Source organism: Erithacus rubecula (genome assembly GCF_903797595.1).
Source record: "Erithacus rubecula genome assembly, chromosome: 6".
In the NCBI taxonomy this organism is placed as follows: Eukaryota; Metazoa; Chordata; class Aves; order Passeriformes; family Muscicapidae; genus Erithacus; species Erithacus rubecula.
In genome coordinates this window covers 4902812-4924061 of record NC_136688.1, presented here as the reverse complement: position 1 = coordinate 4924061, position 21250 = coordinate 4902812, and the positions used below count along the sequence as shown (strand labels likewise).

The 21250-nt window shown below is 40.5% G+C and overlaps 1 protein-coding gene across 7 annotated transcripts in view; it reads right to left on the bottom strand.

The window, feature by feature from the left end:
* Positions 1 to 1985: 1985 nt before the first annotated feature.
* PTPN5 (protein tyrosine phosphatase non-receptor type 5) overlaps positions 1986 to 21250 on the bottom strand; it is a 74337-nt gene continuing 55072 nt past the window's right edge. For all 7 annotated transcript variants that reach the window (XM_079308434.1, XM_079308432.1, XM_079308436.1 and 4 more), the window contains exons 9-14: positions 19911 to 19990; positions 19286 to 19423; positions 15902 to 16012; positions 10265 to 10425; positions 7479 to 7592; positions 1986 to 3848 (exon numbers count right to left, since the gene is read on the bottom strand). In XM_079308434.1, the coding sequence (XP_079164560.1) occupies positions 3755 to 3848; positions 7479 to 7592; positions 10265 to 10425; positions 15902 to 16012; positions 19286 to 19423; positions 19911 to 19990 (698 nt within the window). In that variant the 3' untranslated portion in view covers positions 1986 to 3754. The remainder of the gene's footprint in view (positions 3849 to 7478; positions 7593 to 10264; positions 10426 to 15901; positions 16013 to 19285; positions 19424 to 19910; positions 19991 to 21250) is intronic.

Below are 21250 nucleotides of genomic sequence, written 5' to 3'. Positions count from 1 at the left end.
TTGACTGGCTGTACCTTATGCACAAAGCTGAAAATGCTGCTTTCATTCACATATTTCTTCTGTGTTTTTGAATGGAGCTTTTTTTTTTTTAACTTGCAGGGAGAAAAGCTTCCTTGAGCTGCCCTACTTTATCCTAAGCTGACAGTCACTCTTGCAGACACTAGGAAATACTCATTCACAGACTTGGCAGAAGAAACAAGGTTATCTCAGAAAAAGTGCTTTGTTTTTTCTCCACAGAAAATCTATAAAGTATGAACATCTATGTGCAAGCTGCATGATTCCTCCACTGAAGAGACAGCAGGGAAGAGACAGGAACCAAGGTCCTGTTTAGTCCTGTCTTCATTCTTAAGTCCATTTTGCAACTTCACATGTTAAGATTTTTCCATTGTAGAGAAAATTATAATTATAGAGGAAAAGTTCAGAATAAATAGATACTTTTGAAAGTCTTGGAAGAAATGCAGTTATCTTCCCTACATAACTATTAGAAAGCTGACAAATAAGAATAATTTGACCCAGTCAGCTTTATCTTGATCCTTCAGAGAGTGGGTTGTGCTTTATCTGAGGACAGCCCTTACACTCAAGTGCAATCTTAGTTTTTGTTTTTACATAATTTTGTTATCTGTTGATCTCAGACTACCTGCATGAGGACAGAATGTGCCATTAGTCTGTTACCACGACAGCAAGAGAAACAGGATAAAACTGCTTAAGTGTGGTGACCAAATCGACCAGCAAACAATCAAAGCACTGAGCTAGGCTCTGTCCTGTTCAAAGTGTGAAAAAGCTTATCAAACAGAAGACATCACAGTTGGTTCTATATAAAATCACCTCATGTTCATTATATGCTTACCCACCTGAGGAGAGGAATTCAGTCCTCTGGGAAACAACTCTGTTGTAGGTACTGATGTGGTCTCTGGTATAAAGAGTCCCAGGCACTGAGCAGGAGAGAGTGGATGAAGTATGCTTGGAATTTTCATTTAATAGAGAAAGAATAAAAAGAAAAATCTAGTCAGAGACACAGCTTAGTTTAGTTCTTATTGTCAGCTTAGTTTCAAATACACTTATTACAGAAGCAGCAGCCCCACTCGTCTCAAGGGCTTGCATACAGCCAGAGCTCCCTTCTGCTAATCTTAAGCACTTCTTAAGACTACCTGTGCTGCCAGAAAAGATCAGAACAGCTGATAAAAGGTCCTTCAGATCTCAAATTCTATTGAAAAAAAAAGTAAAGAAAAAAAGAGACACAAATATGTTAATTATGATAAGGGTGAAGGATTAGCTCCAAATCTGTTAGACAAAAGAACACTTTAAGAGGCATTTGAATATTTTGATCCTGGCCAAGTGGCATTGCTCTTGCCTGGTATGAGGTGGCAGCAGTGCAGCCCTCATCACCAGAGCATGCAGGGAGGCTGACATGTGCTTTGTAGCTGTGAATTGATGCCAAACAACCTAATTTTATCAACAATCACACTCTCAGGACATTCCACACACGTAGAATGGGAATGGACAGCAGGCCAAATTTCCTTCATTGGTGTAAATCATTCACTTCTACTCAGTGAAGCACTGCCAACTAACACCTGCTGAGGATCTCTGCAAGGACCTCAAGGCCAGTATCTTAGAGCCCTTCATACCTTGTTTGCCATTAAGTTATTTTCCTCTGGAAAATCTCCTTGTGCAGGAGGCAATTTATATGTTGAACTTACCTCCTATATGCACACTGCCCTCCAACCAGCAAGCTTTCTTTAGCAGATGAATAGGAAGCTGATGACAGAGCAAGTAGTTTTACTCACTGAGTCAGCTTTGACATGGAAGCTCACTGAAAAGCTGAAAAATATTTATAGGGAGTTCCACTTTAAATGTTATTCAGAATATCAGTGGTTATTTTGTTATTTTTAAGGAGTGCTTAGATGAAATAGTGTTACCCCTTTGAAAAAGTTGGTAGCACAGTGGAGAATATAGCTATCAAGATTTACATAAAACTAACAGTCATGTTATGCTCAAAAGCTTAAGTTTATTGCTCTCTTTAATGACTATCACCAGTATTTTAAAAAAGAATGCCAGTTCTTTCTGCTAGCTTCTCACTGAAGGAAATATTTTAAATACAGCAATAAAATCAAGTGGTTTAAAGATAACACATTTTGCCACACATTCATGCAAACCCTGCAGACAGGATTTTTTACAGGTTCATGGATACAGAATAAACACAAAGATGTGTACTGAAATATTGGGAAACTTTTTTCCCCACAGTGATGAAATTGTAGGCGTAACATTTCAGGCCTTACCCTGCACCTGCTGACGTCAATGGCAAAACATCAGTGGGAGCAGGATCAGCCCTTATTGTTCTGAGAGCTGCTTTACCTTCTCCTGATTAGGAAGTGCAGTAAATTCGCAGAATCTTCTGCACTAATAGAAGCTGTGGGGTTTGGTTTTTGTTACAAATAAAGAGAAGCAAATATATTTTTAGTAGGTTATCAGAGCTTCTATTCACAAAACACTCGTCTTTCATGTTAAGGATCCTGTGTACCTCCATTTTTCTCTGCTCAGTGAAGCACTACAACATGTGTTCACCTCTAAGCATTAAACACAAACTACAATGCTCCTAGCCTGATTGAAGTCTAAACCAAAAACACAGGCAGCAGTCTGTATTATTGGAAAGGAAACACTGTTTCCTGGACCATTGATTAGAATTGGCTAATTATTGTCTAAATTTGGTTTGAGGGCACATTTATCACAAAGCAGCCAACAAGTTCACACTGATTTTTTTTTTAAGCTGCCTTTAGGATTTGCATTAATTTTAATAGGCACTGGACATATGGTTACCCTCAAAGCTTTGAAACAAGTATAAATTCATAGAATAAAAGTGATTTTATTATTAGATTTTAAATAAAGATGGACTAAAAAAATTCCTCACCTGATTTAGAATCTCAGATTTTAGGAGAAATTGTATTCCATGTAAAAAATAGAAACTATTTGCAGAAATACAATCTGGTTGCCAGATGACTAAGATGCCCTAATATTGACAAAGAAAAGGTAAAGCATGAAGCATTTATGTTCAGATTAATGTCTACTCAGATTGACCCCGCTGTCATGATACTGGGGTACACTGCTGGTAAGAATTCGAGGCAAGGATTTGACTCATGTCATTGAAATATTGTTTCCCCCCTTAGTTCTGACAACACTGGTAGTGGACTGCTTTAGAAAAAATAAACAAGCAAACATGACGTGTGAAACATCATTTCAATGCGAATCTACTTGAGTCTTTCAATGCAGAGGCTCTGAAGGTTTACAATACACACAGTATTCGGTAATTTTATATGTAAAAACAATCAGAAAGAGGCAAAAATTTACTTTCAAGCTTAGTCAACATACGGCACATTTCAGCATGACAATTCAAAAAGTTTCACACTGTATTTGGATATATTAGCAATGACCTTTTAAAAAATAGCAAACTGAAGACAGTGGATTTTTTTTTCTATTTTTTTTCTTCTTGCTTTTGTAACAAATGAAGCTACTATTATTATTTACAGTATAAATAAGCCTTTTTTGGTGAAGATTATGTCCTGTCACATATGTTTAAGACAAGGCATACCTCAGCTCTTAAATGTCAATGCAAACAAGAGCATAAAAGCAATATTAAAGTAAAATATTATCTTTCCAGCTAAAACAGCCAGGTTACCATGTGTCTCTTATCAGATCTGAAATATATCTGAGCGCAGTCAAAAGTTCTCCTGGCTTTAGCCTTTAGGAATATCATGAACACTTATTCTTCTGCTGCTCTAGAAAGCTGCTTCCCGTACAAGCTCATGACATGATGCACAAATTGATACTGTTCACAAGTCTGGATCATTCCTCCCCTGAAAGGCAAGAAGAGAAGGGGAGGAAAACAGCAGTCTTAATACTTGCAAACACATGAGGAAGTGGCACAGCTAATATGAAGCTTGTGCTCCACAAGCTTTGTATTCCAAAGCTTTCTGAAATGAGTGAGAAGTGCCCTTAGATTGTAACCAGTTTCAAATCTGACCTTGAGCTCCATTTTGAAAGTCTCTGCTAAGCAATGAACAGAAGATAGTGAGAATAGAAATGGGCTTTACATTCATTTTCCTTGGCAGAGGTTCTCCTCCAGGAAAACATCACCATCATCATTTACTCTCATATTATCCAAGCACTCTTCTGTGAAAAGTAATTCCCACCCCAAAGCCCTGGAGAGATAGATGGGAGCAGGAGAATAAAAGTAGCTTATCCAAGATTTCACAGTTGCACTAGGGACTGAATTTGGGACCAAAGAGGGCCAGGCCAGCCTAAGCCAAACCAGCCCAGACCACTGATGCAATTTTCCCATTCTGCAATGAGGATTCTTTCCTCTTTACCAATCCACAGGCTTTCACCAAGTTAACCAGAGAACTAGGGATGGCCAGCAGGATTTTGGAGCACACAATATTACTTTAGAAAGGACTATTCAAATTTGTAACTGAGTTAATTACTGTGCACACCTTGATAGCAAAAGATACCCCAGCACAGTAACCTGTTTTAGTTCAGCTTATTTTTCAGCTTTTACAGTTCTCTTTAAAACTGAAAACATGAAAGGAGATGCAAGCAGGAGCAAAAGTAGTTTGATTTTCCATGTGTCTAGCCTGTGTCTTTCTGGAAGTAGCATATTAACCAACATATGACCACTACAGGGGGAGACAGAAACAAACAAAAGCAACCAGGCTAAAATTGTTAATTTTAAGCAGATTCTACTAACATTTGAAATTTTTCTAAGAATATCCCATTGAAAGTGATATGATCTCTTGGCAATCCATTAAGAAGACAACTAAAACTTTGGTCTGAAGCTCACAGAAATTTTATGCAGAATTGTGCCAGCATTGGTGCTGGTGCACAGATCCTGGCAGCACCGTGCCAAAAGGAGGCTGAAATGACAAGCAGAGTTGAGAAACATGGGAACCCATGGGTGACTGGAGCCAACCAGACTGTCAGTCTGAGGAAGAGCATTCCCTCAGAAACCTCACCAGGGGACATCAATGAAAAATTGCTTCCTCTAAGTCAAATGGGTAGCAGACTGCTAGCACCCTCCTTTGGGACAGCCCTTTTCTATGAGGTCCGGCTTAACCATTACTGGTCACACAGAAGCCACACCAGTAAGGGGGAGATGAGAGGGAAAGACAACCTTGTCCTTCAGCCCTTTGCACTTACTTTATTAAGTAGCTGTTTGAAATAACACTTAACAATGAGCAGAGAAGGGCAGGGACCTATTCTCCAACCTCTTATCAACTAGCAAAGGTGAGAAACACTGTGTTTCTAAAAAAAAATGTTTCCTAGCTGAGCATCTCCTCCCCATCTGCTCTACTTAATACAAGCTCACAGTTGATTTGTTTCTAAGTCCCTCTGTGCTTCACACAGCACTGAAATATATCTATGTCAGACTAACACACAAGGAATATTAGTCATATCTGACAATTTATCCCCAAGAAATTCCATTAACAGTGTGGTTTCACCCTGAAGTTGTAGCAACAGAAGCACCAGGGTGGCCATTGAGATTCAGACCACAGGAAATTACTTTCCTTTTTATCCTGTTTCCTGCTATGTGGTGGCTTCCTCCCTTGCCACACATAATGCACACCATGGCATGTGCTTGCTGTCCAGGCTTTGGCACAGAATAGTGTTTTCACCCCTATTTGCCACAGAAACCTTTGAAATCTGAGTTGCATTGTGGGCAATGACAGCAACTGTCTCTCAGCACTGTGGGAAGGATGTAGAAATGATTACTTCCTCTCCTTAGTCATACTAGGTTATTTTAGGACCATCTGTTGGCCACTGATGCAAAGCCCAGTGCACAGAACTTTTCCAAAGGATTTGTGAGGGAATGAAAGGAAAAACCTTTGTTCTCTCCATACCCATGGCAACCTCAAAGATGATTCTCAGGGCTAATATCAACCTTTCTGTTCATGTGAAGCAGGGGGATGCATTCCTTCAGACATCTACTCTGGCCAGCATTCATCCTTCTTTCCCTAAGTCCCTGGTGATTTCTTGCCATCCTAGACAGTAATGATCAGGCTAAAGAAGGAGACAGAGTCTTCCCTCTTATAGCTGCTTGGACACTATCTCAACCTCTCACGCTACTTTTGAAGTCTCCTGGTGATTTTGGGGGAAATTAGTGAAAATGAGAGTGGGTGGCAGCATGACTTCCAAGAGACTACAAGCCCTATTTTTCAGTCCTTGAAGAAATCTGTGGGAAGGATGGTGATCTGCTTTCAGTATTTTACCCCATGACATTTAAATGGCTTTTATCTATTCCATCCCACTCCTGAGAGCTACATGGCAGCTACAGAGGCTCCTGCAGTCTTCCTTTCCCCCATGGTGTCCTTTAAGTATGGTTTTCCTTCTTCAGATTCTTCAAGTGACTGCCAGTTCCCCTCTCCCTTCAAAGCTAGTATTTGCAATTGGCCTGCTGTTTCACACACATTTGTAAGCAGGCGCCTTCAGCCTTCGTTTGTGCAGTAATTTTCCTGTGTAGCATTAGTCACAAAGACAAGATATTTCACATCCAGACAGATATTTAACTGGACCATGGATAATCAGCACTCACTGTTCATATTCTGATTTTCTTTTTCTCAAGAAGCCTTCCCTTGTCTGGGCTAAAATCCACTGAAATAGCCAAATCTCTAAGCCCCTGCAGGTCCCTGTCTATCAGAGCCTCAGCAGGGCAGCAAGCATTTCATTTTTTGCCTCCCACTGAGCATAATTTCTTCTCTGAAATAAAGTTCAGCGTGGGGTTGAGGTTCTTTTTTTTCCCTTCAGAAAAATCTTTGGTATGTTTTTCGTGACATCTCTTCCCCCAACTACATTTATCATTATCATTAGAGAGAGCACTGAGACATGTTTTGATGGCACTTGAAACCAGTGGGAGAGGAAAAATAACATCTCTGCTACAAAATTCAAGTCTGTTTACTTCATAATCAAACTCAAGTTGGTGTGTTAAGAAATGCTTAACTGGAACCATTGAATTTGTGGAGATTTTTGCAGCTCCTTTCATATGTCTGCAAACACTCCAGGCTGTGCACTCTCCTTCCCCAAGCAATGTCTCTCCCATCACGGCTCACCGCTCCAGTATGAGAGATGAATTTTCAATACTCCTTCTGGGTGAAAAGTGATGATCTGTGGCTCTGAACTTAAGTACAGCAGATCTTTGAGCCTTTGCTTTTGTATGAATATGGGGCCAACTCTTCAGCTGGTAAAAGATCTTCCCTTGCTGCATGAAGGTGGGCAGCTGGGCAGACTTTGATGCCAGCTGTGAAACCTAAATCAGCTCTAGGGCTGTTCACTAAGGTTTACTGCTCAGGCAAAGACTAAAAGTCAGAGGAACATTCTCTCTTGGCCTCCACTTGGTTTGTTCTTCCCCTCTTCTTATTTGCTTCTCCTTAAATTAGGGGAAATATTACCATTTTCCCTTCTTATTTTTCTGGAAAAGAAACAGGCTTTCTTACCTGTCTAACCGTAACTGGCAGGCTGTTCGCAAAATGTCAACTATGCCCTCGTTCTTCAGCTGTTTACAGCAGACACTTGTGGCAATAAAGCAGCCAGTCCTCCCGATGCCTGCACTAAGGAAGGGAAGAGCAGAGAGAGGCAGTGGAGATGTCACAAGGATTTTGGAACTTTCTTGTCAAATGATTGCCACTAAACCAGCACAGACCCCAGCATCCCTTTTGTCCCTCCGACCTTTGCCAGCTGGGTGCTTCCAGATGGAAAGTCATAGCTAGGAAAAGATATCAGCTTTGCTGGATGACATGATTAAGTATGAGCCACTCACAGCAAAAGGGTGAACATTGCAGATACAGTGCTAAAAATGGACTACTGGAGACTCATTGACCCAATATGTTGTTGAACCTCTCACTGAACCAGTGAAAAAAGCTGCTGCATTTCTTAGTAAGATTTGGTTTGACAGCAACGCTTGCTTTGAAGGCAAACTTTGCTTTGAAATTCTCAATTCTAACAGCTTCTTTGAAAGCCATTTTCATTCACAGGTAGAGTAAAAAAAAAAAAACAAACCCAACACTTGGTTAAATAATTAGAGCTAACAGCAGTATAGTAAGTGTGATGCCATTTCCTGATCAGATCTACAAACTAGTAATTTGAATTAGAACAGAATACAACAAATTCACTATCAAAAAAATTTCTTTATGTTTTCCTGAATTCTTTTTTTATCTGATACATTCCTTAGGTAATGACCAGAAATGAGTTTATTTTCAAAGGCACAGTGCTACAAAAGCTGTGAATTCTTCTCATCACCTAACAATGTACCAGCAAATTCTGGAAGCCCTTCTTATGCATTAAATAAGTGAGCATACTCGGGAATAATTACTTGACACAACTACAGGAGATCCTGCTTTCATTTACACTGTGAGAAAATCACAATGCAAAACCACTGGCAACAAATGTTCAAGCAACATTGGAGTTCATGGTTCACAGCTGCCCACGAGTCCTTCATCTTACACTTGATCATAACCAAACAGACCACACAGCTCCTAATACTGTTTACTGCCCAGAGTTTTGTAAAGGGATGGAACAACACCCATTTTTAGATAAAGGAAACAGTGCTTGTCCCAGGACAAGCTGCAGGTCTCTCAGTGGCTGAGACAGTGTTGGGTGGCACATTAGCCACGTAGAACACTTCATAATCCTCTCACCATATCTCTTAGCACCTTTCCCCTCCAAATAAAAATGCCCCGTTTCTCCCCAGATTATTACTGGTCATGGGGAAGACACTATACAAGAGGACAGAACAAATATGCAAAGCAAGAGTGACATGGTAATCAGCAGCAGATACCATATTTCTCCAAGTAGCTCCTAGAGAGTCACAAATTTTTGTGGACAAAGAGGACCTCCTTACAAACCATTTCTTATTTTCATCTGAACTCTCCCAAATTTTTCCACACCTGTTTTAAAACACAGGCAGAAAAACTGGACATGTGGTATCACACAAGGGTTTTAATAGTGATTACTCCATATTAGCTTATAGTAGGATCTTTGATGATACCAGGCTACCAGGCTACCATTTCTGCCAAGAGGCCTTTTAAAAACATTCTCATTGTATAATACCCATTTACTATGGCTTTTGGAGAGCAACCATCTGCTGTTTCCTAGAAAACATTATGCAAAATTAAGCAAAACTCTGTACAAAAATAAATTTGGCAAAATGTATGTTATTGAAATTATGGAAGATTACCCTGGCAAGATAAACTGCATCTCTTATCAGGCTTTCTGCTATTTACCTGGAACAACTGTTTTGAGGACAAAACAGTTTTTGTAGTTTCCAAGTAAACACATTTAACCTTTCTAAACACTGGCAAAACAGGCCTCCCTTTTAGACCCCTGGAACTCCTCCAGTTTTCCAAGAACTGTAATTCATCTATACTAAACTTTAATGGCTTAGAGTGTGTGAACCAACTTTTTAAAAATACTCTTGGATGAAAATCAACTAGCATATCTGATTTAATAGTGGTTGCTGATGCTTAACATGCTCCCTAGTTATCAGTGCAAAAGAACATACTTCATCGTGTCTGCAAATGATAAGTACATCATCCCACTTCTTTCTGAGGATAGAAGAGAAGTATCTATCCTCATCTATTTTTATTCTGCTCTGATTGATAATTACAATTTTCTCATCAGGCATCAAACCACTGTAAAGACTTTGCTCCTTCCACAGAAGTTTTCATCTTTGCCAGGGATTTTTACTGATACTTCGGTTTTACTATCAGTTGCATACATTTCCTGACTATTGATTAGTACTTGCTGTGATCAGCTTTGTCACTCTTTCAGTAATGTGTTATATTTAAATTATTCTCTTTGGCCTAATAATGATTAAAAAAAAAAAAAAGCAAAGAAGGAATCTACAAAACAGGGGGGTTTGATGCTTAAAGTTGAATGCTATTATTTGTCTGCTTGCATGTGTCTTCCTACTTAATTTGCCTAACTCACATTAATCTTTGCTAACCTAGCCCTTAAAAGATAATTAAAGGCATATATTACTGGTAAGGCAAATGAAATGGAATTATTCTTACAAATAACTGAGCCACTGCCAGCTTCTATGTTCAACCAAGTCTGTATTTGAATGCAGCACTTGACAATAGAAAATCATTGTCATTAAAGCTTTGAAATTCCAAGCATATTTCAAAGAAGCAGTTGGGCAAGATTTCACACGTGTGACTGATGGCCTATATGGCAGTGTCTGCACTGTGTCACTGTATGTGACTTCAGACACAATATTTTTTACCTGCAGTGAACAATCACTGGGGCATTCTTCTCCTCTGCACTCTGCATGGCCTCTTCCACTTCCAGTACTAGCTGTAACAGAGGAGGGGCCTGGTCTGGTGTCTTCTGGTCTGGCCAAGATGTGTACCAGTAATGCTTCAGGTTTCTGACTTCTTCTCCTTTCTGCAAACCATTAAGACAAATGCCACAAAAGTTTTATAAGAACTTCTTGTAAAATTGATACTGAAACATGGTTTTCCCTTTAAGACTGAGAAGATTAAATCAACCTGCTGGAAAGACAACACAGCTGGGCACACACACTCTAGGGGACTCCTAGAGTCTGATGAGATCTTTTTGACACAGGTGGTGGAGGAGCCAACAAGGAGACTTGTATTAGTGCACAGCTGGGCACATGAAGGTTGGGGGCAGCCTTGGCTGCAGTGATCAAGAGATGGTGGAGGATCCTACATGGAAGGAGCAAGGCCAGTAAGTAGGATTACATGCCTGAACTTTGGAAGACATAACTTTGATTCCTTCAAGGACTTAGTTTCAGAAATCCCTTGAGTTATGGCCCTGGAAGACAGGGGATCCAAACTAGCTCATTAATATTCAAGCATCACTTCCTCCAAGCTCAATTTCCATGCATTCCTCTGGGTAAGAAATCATGCAAAGAGGACAGCAGCCATGCATGGATAAGCAAGAAGTTTCTGGGAAAAAAAACCACAAAAAACCCAAAAAAAAAACCAACACAAGAAAGAAATTTATGGAATATGGAAAAAGAGACAGGGCACTTCAGAGAAATACAGAAATGTTGTCAAAGTATGCAGAGATGTGATGAGAAAGGTTAAGGCCCATTTGGAATTAAATTTGGCAAGGTATGACAAGAAGGGTTTCTTCAGTTGCATCAGCAGCAAAAGGAAGAGCAGGGAAAACATAGGCCCACTGCTGAATGAGGTGGGAACCCTGGTGGTGAAAGAGACAGAGAAGGCAGAGTTACTGAATGCCTTCTTTGTTTTAGTCTTCATTGTCGATGCTGGCCCTCAGGAATACCAGACCTTGAAGGCAATAAACTCTGCAGAAAAAACCCCACAACTTTCCTTTGCTTGATGAGAATTTACCTAGAAAGAATTTAGGTAAACTTGACACCCACAAATCCATGGGCCCCAATGGCGTCTACCCATGAGTGCTGAGGGAGCAGGCAGATATCACTGCCAAGTCACTCTCTATCATCTTGGAAAGATCATGGAGAATAGGAGAGGTGCCTGAAGACTGAAGGAAAGTCAATGCCACTCCAGTCTTCAAAAAGTTGGCAAGAGGGAGCACCCAGGGGGTTTACACATCCTCCACACAGTAGGCCTCAGTTCCATTCCTGGAAACACAAATAGCTCACTCTGCATATCACCTCTAAACATGTGAAGGAAAAGAAGGTTATCTGGAGTATTCAGCATGGATTTACCAGGGGGAAATCACACTTGACCAATATGAAAAGTTCCTATGATGGTATGACTGGCTGGATGGATGAGGGGAAAGCAGGAATACTGTCTGTCTTACTTTAGCAGGGTATTTGACCCTGTCTCCCATAACCTCCTCATGAGGAAAGCTCAGGAAGCATAGGTTAGATGAGTGGACAGAGAAATGGATTGAGAACTAGCTGGATGTGTTCAGAGGGCTGAGATAGCAGCAAAGCCAGTTGAAACCCCATAGCCAGTGACCTTCCCCTGAGATCAGTACTGGGTTCAGCACCGTTCAGTTAAATTTACTCATCAATGACCTGGATGAAGTGGCAGAGAGTATCCTCAGCTCATTTTTTGATGATGATACGAAACTAGGAGGAGTGGTTGATACACCAGAAAAACTGTGCTGCCATTCCATGAGACCTGGGCAGGCTGGAGAGTTGGACAGAGAGGAATTTATGAAGTTCAACACAGGCAAGTGCAGGGTCCTGCAAGTAGAGAAGAACAACCCCAGGCACCAGTACAGTCTGGGGGCTGCCTAGCTGGAATCAGCCTTGTGGAGAACGACCTGATGGACAACAAACTGCCCATGAGTCAGCAGTGCCTTTGTGGCCAAGAAGGCCAGTGGTGTCCCATGGTGCATTAAGAAAAGCAAAGTTGTCAGGCTGTGAGCTGTGATCCTATCTCAGCCCTAGAGAGGCCATACCTGGAGTGCTCTGTCCAATTCTGGACTTCCCAGATCAAGAGAGACAAGGTACTAGTGGAGTGAAGGGCCATGAAGATAATTAGGGCACTGGAGCACCTCCCTTAGAGGGAGCTGGGCCTGTTTAGCTTGGAGGAGAAAATGAGAGGAGACCTTACCAAAATTTCTAAGTATCTGAAGGGAGGGTGTCAAGAGGATGGGTCAAGGCTCTTTTCAGTAGTGCTTGGCTACAGGACAAGGGCAATGGGCACAAACTGAAACACAAAGTTCCATCTGAAAATAAGGAAAAATGTTTTGAGGGATTTTTTTTTTTCCCCACCCCCAGAGCACTGGAATAGGCTGCTCAGAGAGTTTGTGGAGTCTGGGATATTCAAAACTCACTTGGACACAAGCACATGCAACCTGTTTTAGGGGAACTTGTTTTAGCAGGTGGGTTGGACCAGATGATCTCCAGTGCTCCCTTCCAACCCCAACCATTATGTGAATACTAAATGGAACAGAAATTCAAATGGGAAGCCACACAACACAGAAATCTGGACTTCAAATATCACGGCTGCAATTCAGTAAACTGCCTTACAACCCCCACCTCCCCCCATTCCTCCCCCCGCAAAGTATTCTGCTCTTTTAGTGCCAAGAGCTGTGTGCAAAACACTCCAGGCAGTCTGCTCCCTCTTGACAGATTCATTCAGCAAAGCCAGAGCTGTGCTTGTGACATAATTGCTTTCATAATGTATTTGACAGACAGAGAGCCAGGAGCCATATCTCTGTCTCTGATAGCTAGATAAATAGATGAGGGAGAGAGATGGGAGCTTATTTTTCTGTCTCTTCTGACAGACACACTTATATTGGTCTCCTGTCAATTCTACTCTTCTCTTAGACATGGCAAGAAATTCAGAGGCAATATGGAAGGTGGAAATTGTATCTAGCTGCAGTCCAGGTCTTTTTGAGAGACACAAACTCTGATTCTCTGTCTCAGCATGGTTATGAATATAGCAAATGCACTGTTTCCTTTTTGGAGTGCCAAGCAGCACTGTGAGCTTCTGATTTTGTGTGTTCAAAGTGATATCCTTCTGTCTGATTTCTAAAGGTGGAAAATAGTAACATGGTGCCCAGGGAACCAGCCTTACCCTTGCAGCCATTACACAAGCCAGCTGGCACAGGGCAAGCTAAATGTTTGCAAAAGGTCCAAGAACAGAAGTGTTAGCTTCCACAACCCTCCCTTCAACACATGGCTAGCTGAGTTGAAGAGGGGGGAAAAAAGACAAATATAACTCTTTCTAAAGAACAAGGCACAAAAATCTGAAAATAGTTTATCATGTGTACTCCCAAGTCCCTCCCTATGCTTGTCAGACACTGGATGCTAAGAGTGCTCTGTGGTTGTACATTTTTCTTCCTTCTTTTTGGATGACAGAGCTTTTGCACAGCTTCACAGTGAACTAGATTGGGAAAGCAATCGTTAAATATTTTTCCTTTCTTGAGATGGATTAATTTTTGGATGACCAGCTTCTCCCTTTGGCTTGTCACACAGTTACAGGGAACATGGGAGATGGCACAAGGATTGGAACAAGAGAGCTGGACAAAGGGAGGCTCAGCTTCATTGAGCTGCTGTTTGATCTTATACTAGATTTAAAGTGCTCACTAAAGCATAGCCATAGGATCCTTAAGGCTGTGTCTAGCCCACTTGAGGAAAAGAGAGTATTACTATCATAGCACAGAATCTGGCCTTAGGTTATTTATCCTAGGGAGAAAAAACTTTGTTTAAGAGAGCATAACTAGTTATGAATAGCACTCGAGCTTTCTACAGCAAATCCGATCAATGCTGCTCTGAAACACAGTTGCTTTTGAATGTGTGACTATGTGTGAGTCACAGAAGTTATGAGCACCCAATTCTTAACTCAGTTGTGAAAAATTATAATAAAAATGTTGTCAATAACACTGAGGGAAATGTAAAAGTCATCAGCAGAAAAACATGAATCACTACGTAAGTCATTTAGTTGACAGCAAAAGAAAACAGACAAAGTTCTAGTGATGAACTCTGGATGCCTTCAGTTTTGTCTGCTGTGTTAAAAGTTTAATACTTCTGCTTGGAGAACCCTGACGTCTGTGGTTCTCTACACTTCTGTTTTGGCTTGAACAAAATATTCTCTATTGATGGTTCCATGAGAATGAGAAGACTTGGGAACAGCCAGGAGGAAGCAAGATTTAACTGATGGTTTGAAGTCTGCCATCATGTATGCTGTAGCTGAGATCATGACTCAGTGGCTTGACACTGGTAGCTTTCTATACCAGAGAAAGGAAAACAAGCCTTGCCTATAACCTGAGCTTTTTCTAAATTCCCAAAAACTAATAAATCTTGTCCCCTATACTGAGAGAAAAATGACAGTCCACTCTGTAAAGCATGCAGTAATCATGTATTTCTGAGCACTCCTATTTAAGGGCAAACTGAAGTCAATGCATGGCTTCTCCAGTTTTTCACTATCAAGTGACAATGTATGTCTGGTTCAGAGCTGCTACTCCCTTATTGCTATTAAATGACAAATGTACTGCTCTAGGGAATGGTAACTTAAATGGAACCTTTATTTCAGCTCTAGAACTCAGCAGTTCACATCCCAACATTTGAGGGTGGAGGAAAGAGACACTGATCCACTAGTATTGAAAACAAAACCACTGTCTAACTGAAAACCAAAAGCAGATAAGCTGCAAGTCTGCAACATGTAAATATTCTTCACTTCCCACTTGTCAGGGAGTGTGATTTTCTCCTTGCTGCCTTTGCCAAAAGCATGAGTGACAGACTTTCTACACTCTGAATCCAGACATGGGATGTCATATGCTGGCTTTCTGCCCACTAGCATATGGCTGAAGAGACTTGAAACTGGTTGGATAAAAGGAAAGTTTTTCCAGCTTGGAAAGAAATCTTCATGTTATACTGAGGTTGGGGTAGACCTGGCAGATGAAAGATGTATGAAGTTTATGTTAACAGACTGTTACTAAAACACATAGCTTAATATTCTAGAACCTAGCAATGAAAAAAGTTGGAAAATAGGACTCTGGTGCTTTAGATTAAGTAGTATCTAAGTACTTAAAAAATTAAACCAATGCTAAAACTTTCTATTCATAAGATGATAGAATGGCCATTGGTATATGAAACCACACTTGCAAAGCAAGAAGCTCTCTGCGAGCTGACATTTCATTCTAAATGATCAATGAACCCAGAGGACAAAGGCACAGAATGAGTCACTGGTTTCTTACCCAGTGAACCCTATAGTACTACAACTGGCCTGGTGGCTTTCAGACTGTACACATGCAGCCTGGACCTCTGACTGCTTATTTTCCTGTAGCCTTCATGCTAGTGAACTGGGCAAAGCTACAACACCTTCAGTAATGAAAAGTGGTGTTTGTATGGCAGTACACGGCACAGAAGCTTTCTGCACAACTCCCCCTGAACATCTGCATTTATAGGTTTAGACAGCTAAGCTACTGTAAGTACATTGGAATGATTTACCTTTAGGGTGATGAGCCTTAAACGGTAATCGTCTGCTTGTATGACTCTGTTAACTGTGATTTCTATTCCTTCATAGGTGACCTGTTCCTCTGGCCAATATTCTGTGCATTTCTGTGTGCAATATAAAACAAATCCAGTTAAGCAGGTATCAAGGGAGGCTTGGCTTTTTTCTCCTCTGAAATTGAATATAGCACATGCATAGATGAATATGAATAGATTCTGTTTCTATAATAAGTGCAAGCTTCCACTTACTAAGCAGAGACCACATTTCAGCTGATTTTTGCTGCATCCATAATAGCCTGAATTGCTTGATTAAAAATGCACAAATCAAGTAATTACTAACCAATGCTATTAAATACACACATCCTTATTTATCTTTATGCAACTGATGTGCATTTTGAAGGTTCATTAGAGAGGCTGGTGGCAATGTGCTTGCATTTTTAAATTAATCCTTTTCTTAAGATAACAATGATTAGTATAATATGCACTAGTTACCAATGTATCTGTGCTGTGTATATACTGATGTAGAAACACAAAATACAGCTTTTCTATTTTTTATAAAGGCTCAACGCTCTCTGAATATAAAATTATCATTCGCATATATTTTTGCACAAAATAACATGACTGGGGATGTTTGGGGAAATAGATTATGTACCAAAATCCACTTAAAATTGTCAGTGAGAATCTTTCAAAGCTAGGGAACTAAAAGGCAGCAGTAGCTGTCAGAGAGATCGGACTCCTACATTTGATTTTGCCAAAAACCAGCAAGAGATGCATCCAGCACAACCTGACACTCAGAAACACACAAACTAGTCCTTTTGCAGGTCTACTTTGTGGTACTGATACACTGGAGATGTGCCAGTGAAAATTTGTAAGCACTCTGATCCTGGAAGAAAGACTAAAAGACTGTGATTTTGTATTTACTTACATAAATTAATCAATATGCAAAAGCAGAGACAGACATTTCAAGATGGTGCACAAATTAGTTCATGGACAAGGAATGACGTGAATGAGGCAGAATCTGAGGAAAAGGCTCCCTTGTGATAAAGCAAGAAGCTATTCCATTATCACAGGGGAGTAGGTATCTGCTATTCAACAAACCTCAGTAAAAATGATGCTTGTGAGATTCCTCTTTTACACAGCTGTACATAAATTTTGAAGGAAACTAGTTGAATCATTTTGCTCTCCCCCACCAAATGTAATTCCACTTGAGGAGAAAGACTAACAACAGAAAAGTACCTTACAAAGTTTCTGAGTCAAAATTTTTGTGTGGGAGAACCAGTGTTGTTCCATCTGCACAGTACATCAGTTAATAACCCACTGGGAGTGTGGCCCATTGTGTCTCTGTAAAGTTATTTATGCAGATTGTGGTTTTCTTCCTCTACTCATAAACTGCAGAATTCATTGCAAAAATTGTTGAGTGCTACCAGCTATCAATAGCACAGACATTGCTCTGCTTAAAGGAGTGGAGTAAAATTGCCCACTCATTTCTGTGGGCTGTCTGTCAGTTCAGATTAGAAGTGACAGAGGGCTGAGGTGCAGAGCTTTTAATACTCACATCAGTGAAGTAATTGCACCGAGGAGGAACACAAAGCCTCTCTTACTAGCATCATTGTTAAACAAAACTGGGTTTGAATCTATGTACTTTGAGTCCTGTTATTTATCTATTAATATAAGTGTTACAGATAAATGGAGTGAGTATAGAAGATGTTTCCACGAAAGGACCCTATATTTATGGCTGAGATCGCTGATGCCATTACACTTTTGACACAAAATGTATCAGGAAAGAATCAGCAGCTCTTGTGGTATACAGGCTGTAGCAAGCTCCAGTTCCACAGTGCATCAGGACTGCAGTGCACTGCTTCCCCAAGACTGGTAAGAGGGGTGAAACACTTGGTCAGTGTAGGTACAGAGGCAGTCCAGACATAAAGGTTATTTTGCCTCCATGTTACACAATCTTGTTATGAAAGCTACAGTGGAAGAACATAGCACCAAACGTGTCATTTAGGGCCAGCATTTCCTCTGCATCTTCTTTAAACCTCAAAGTCCTCAAATTATTGTGGTGCACTGACTGTGTCATGACACTTTAATATTGTACGTGCCAGAAACTGGCAACTTTGATTAATGAGCAACTTATTGCTTCAGTGCTTCTGCTCAGATACAGGCAGGTGCAAGTTTAAAACATGAGTGAAAAAGCACTCAGATCAGCAGCATACTCTGCTGCTGTGCATCTGCAATGCCTTGACAGGATGTGTCCAATGAGCCAGCTGTAATAACTGACCATTTTTAACTTGCAAAACGTGATAATTCTGTGTCAGTCTTCTTCATTACTTTTTTTCCAACAAAGTTGAAAGTTAAATTTATTCAGTTTATAACTATGAAAAGCTAAAGGTTTGTGCATGTACTTGATTATGGGCATTAAGCTCCCAGCTAGCAGACGAGACATTACACCTCTGTATGCTGGATGCACGCCCATTTTCTTTGGCTTCTAAGCATCTAAAGTTTCTTCTCAAAACAAAAATCTCTAACCTAAATTACTAACCTGTTCTAAAGAACAAGGCTGACATACACTGCTGCTGCAGCTTAAGAATATGGATATCTCCACTCAATCTTGCTGCTTAGAGGTGAGGGAGGATGCAGGGCCCAACACATGCCCAGACCACTTTCTCACATCTTACACTGCCAGTAAAGGCAGATGTAAGCTCAGCTACTTGTCTATGAGCTGAAGCCCAGGCACAAAGTTCTTGCAACTCTGCTATGGGGGAAAGATTTCAGCAGGTAAGTAATGAACAGCTGCAGTATTATAAATAGCAAAACCCCAAAAATAATTAACTTCAGGTGGCTTAGCAAACCATCAATACAGTTTAATTTATGGAAGTAGGTGGCAAATAGAAATTTTCAGTATCTTATTTTCAGTATTTCATGAGCATTCCCTAGACACATTCAGGGGAAGGTTCTCAATATTCAAGTCAGTTCTAATTGTTCATTATCATACAGAAATCAGGTACTTTCTCAATGAAATGTGCATATAGAAATCAAATCATATTAAATGCAAGATAAAGCAGCAACAACTCCACTGATTAAAGATATTCAGCCTTAACAATTATGAGGTACTATTGCTTTTGATTCCTTTAGAAAGAACTTCAAAGGCTGCCTGCAAATAGAGCTGAGTTAGGAGGGGTTTCAGGTCAGCTGGGAGAGGAAAACAGCAAAACCAACAGTAGGAGAAGCTAGACAGTAAAACAGGACTTACAGTAAACTGAATTGAAAGAAAAGCCCACATCTTCTGAGCCTGAAGAATTTAATGTTAGGTCTGATTGCATAGGCCACTGAACTAACTTCTGTTGTGCAGATAAAAATATAGACTGGATGTAACAGCATTACCTCATTCATTTCTTCTATATTGGTGATCATGACAATGATGGGAGAACGCTCCTGCCACACCATTCTCCAGAAGTCACTGACAGTATTAACTATCGGTCCCTGAGTAGCAATATATACCTTTTCCTCTCCTCCATAGCCCTGCCAATGAAAGAACAAGAGATCAGATTTAACAGGGATGTCCACCATAACCTTGAAGGTTTGCTCTTAAAAAAACAGAGAGCTATCCTGGTTGAAATGCTCGCTCTGTGGCACCAGCTCTCCTCTCTATCTCTCTCCTGCACATGTGTATGTGAAGAAAAGGCACAGTATGGACTCACATAATTCCAGCAAAGAGTGTCCAACAGCCTTGAGATGACTAGCTAGGTCATGAGCCTTATTCAGGCTGATTATCCTGTGCCTTGGTTAGGCCAGCTGATAAGGAATTTTTCATCAAGAACTGCAGAAGTATGTTTCTGTCTGGTCTGAATCTGTACAGGTGCACTTTGAATTTGGGTTTCAGCTAATGTAAGCAGGAGAGAAGAGCAATCAGATCAGCTAGGATGCCTTTAAAAGCCAGTGTATGCTGTGATTCTGTTTACATTCATGGTGGCTGATAGAGGCTGGGCAGACACACTGGAGCTCTTACCCTGATGTAGTTAGCATTGATGTAAGAGCTGAGGGGGTCGTCCTGATCAGCTGAGGTAAGGCACACTCTGCTGTGAGGATCTGAAAAGTGTAAGGAGATAAGGAATAGTTTATCAGTTGCTCAGAGGAAAGAGACACAAAAGATTGTTTAGTACAGCAAGACATTTACATGCAATCATTGCCATCACAAACAGATGTGAGTGGCCTTGGAAAAGCCCCATGTTAAGACCAGTAAGAAAGGGGAAGGATGGTTGGGGTAATTTGCAGTGAAACTTCTGACAATTTCACCCACTCTCTGAAGCCTGCCTTAATTGGTCCTGATGCAGAGTCAGTTTCTCAGCATGACTCTGGAAAAGCAGTTTTCTGCTCCAGGAAATTATTTCTCAATCTCTTAGGTCAACAGACTCATTCTGGATTCAAAGACATTGGAATATTGTTTGTGAAATGACAGCAAAGAGCATTTCTACCAAAACATAAGCATGCATTTCTTGCACCCAGGCAAGCCAGATGACAATAACTCTTTCCCTGTTTCATCTTGCAATGAACTCCAAGATGTGCTATTAACAAATATAATTATAGAGAAATTAAAGAATATTAACAGATCTCTTGCATTGTAAGTCTCTTCAGAACTTGAGTCTCCTCCATTGAGGCTGTTTGTGAAGCATTATTCTTGTTCTAATAAGATGACAAAAGAAAACATTATTCCACTCGAGAAGTTCAGTCCAATTCCCACTGAAGTCAATGGCTGTTTCACTGATTTTAAGGGGAACTAACACAGGCCCATGTTCATCCACTTTGACCAGTGCTACTCAGTTTGTTACCATTGACAACAGTCTCCTGACAGAGGCCTCAGCAAACAGCAACAGTGTATATGACCAAGATAATACTAAAAACAGACTATAGGTGCTTTTTTCATAAAAAAATTCAGCTGACTTAGAAAGAAGAATAAAATAAAATTTATGCAAAAATTGTGCTTTATGCAATATCATAGTAAGGACTAAGCACACAGTAATTTTTACAGTACTACAAACACAGACTCAGCATGAAATGCTGTCCTCAGACAGAACAGATTCATGTTTAATGAGATCTTTGGCTTTGAAGCATGAGGAGTATGTTTAGGTCTTCTGGCTACCCCTCTTTACTGCCAGGACCAAGCCCTGTGGAAGGGAGGAAGTGGGGTAAAAGTGAGCACATTCAGCCCTCTCCTTTCCTCAGCAATATCAAGCCATCCTGTGGCCACAGTCAAGGACAAAGTTGCTAAAAGTTGATTCACAAAAAAACCCCTCAGATCATAATAAGACCTGAATAAAGCTGTTAACCTTTAGAGAAATGGTTGGGTAG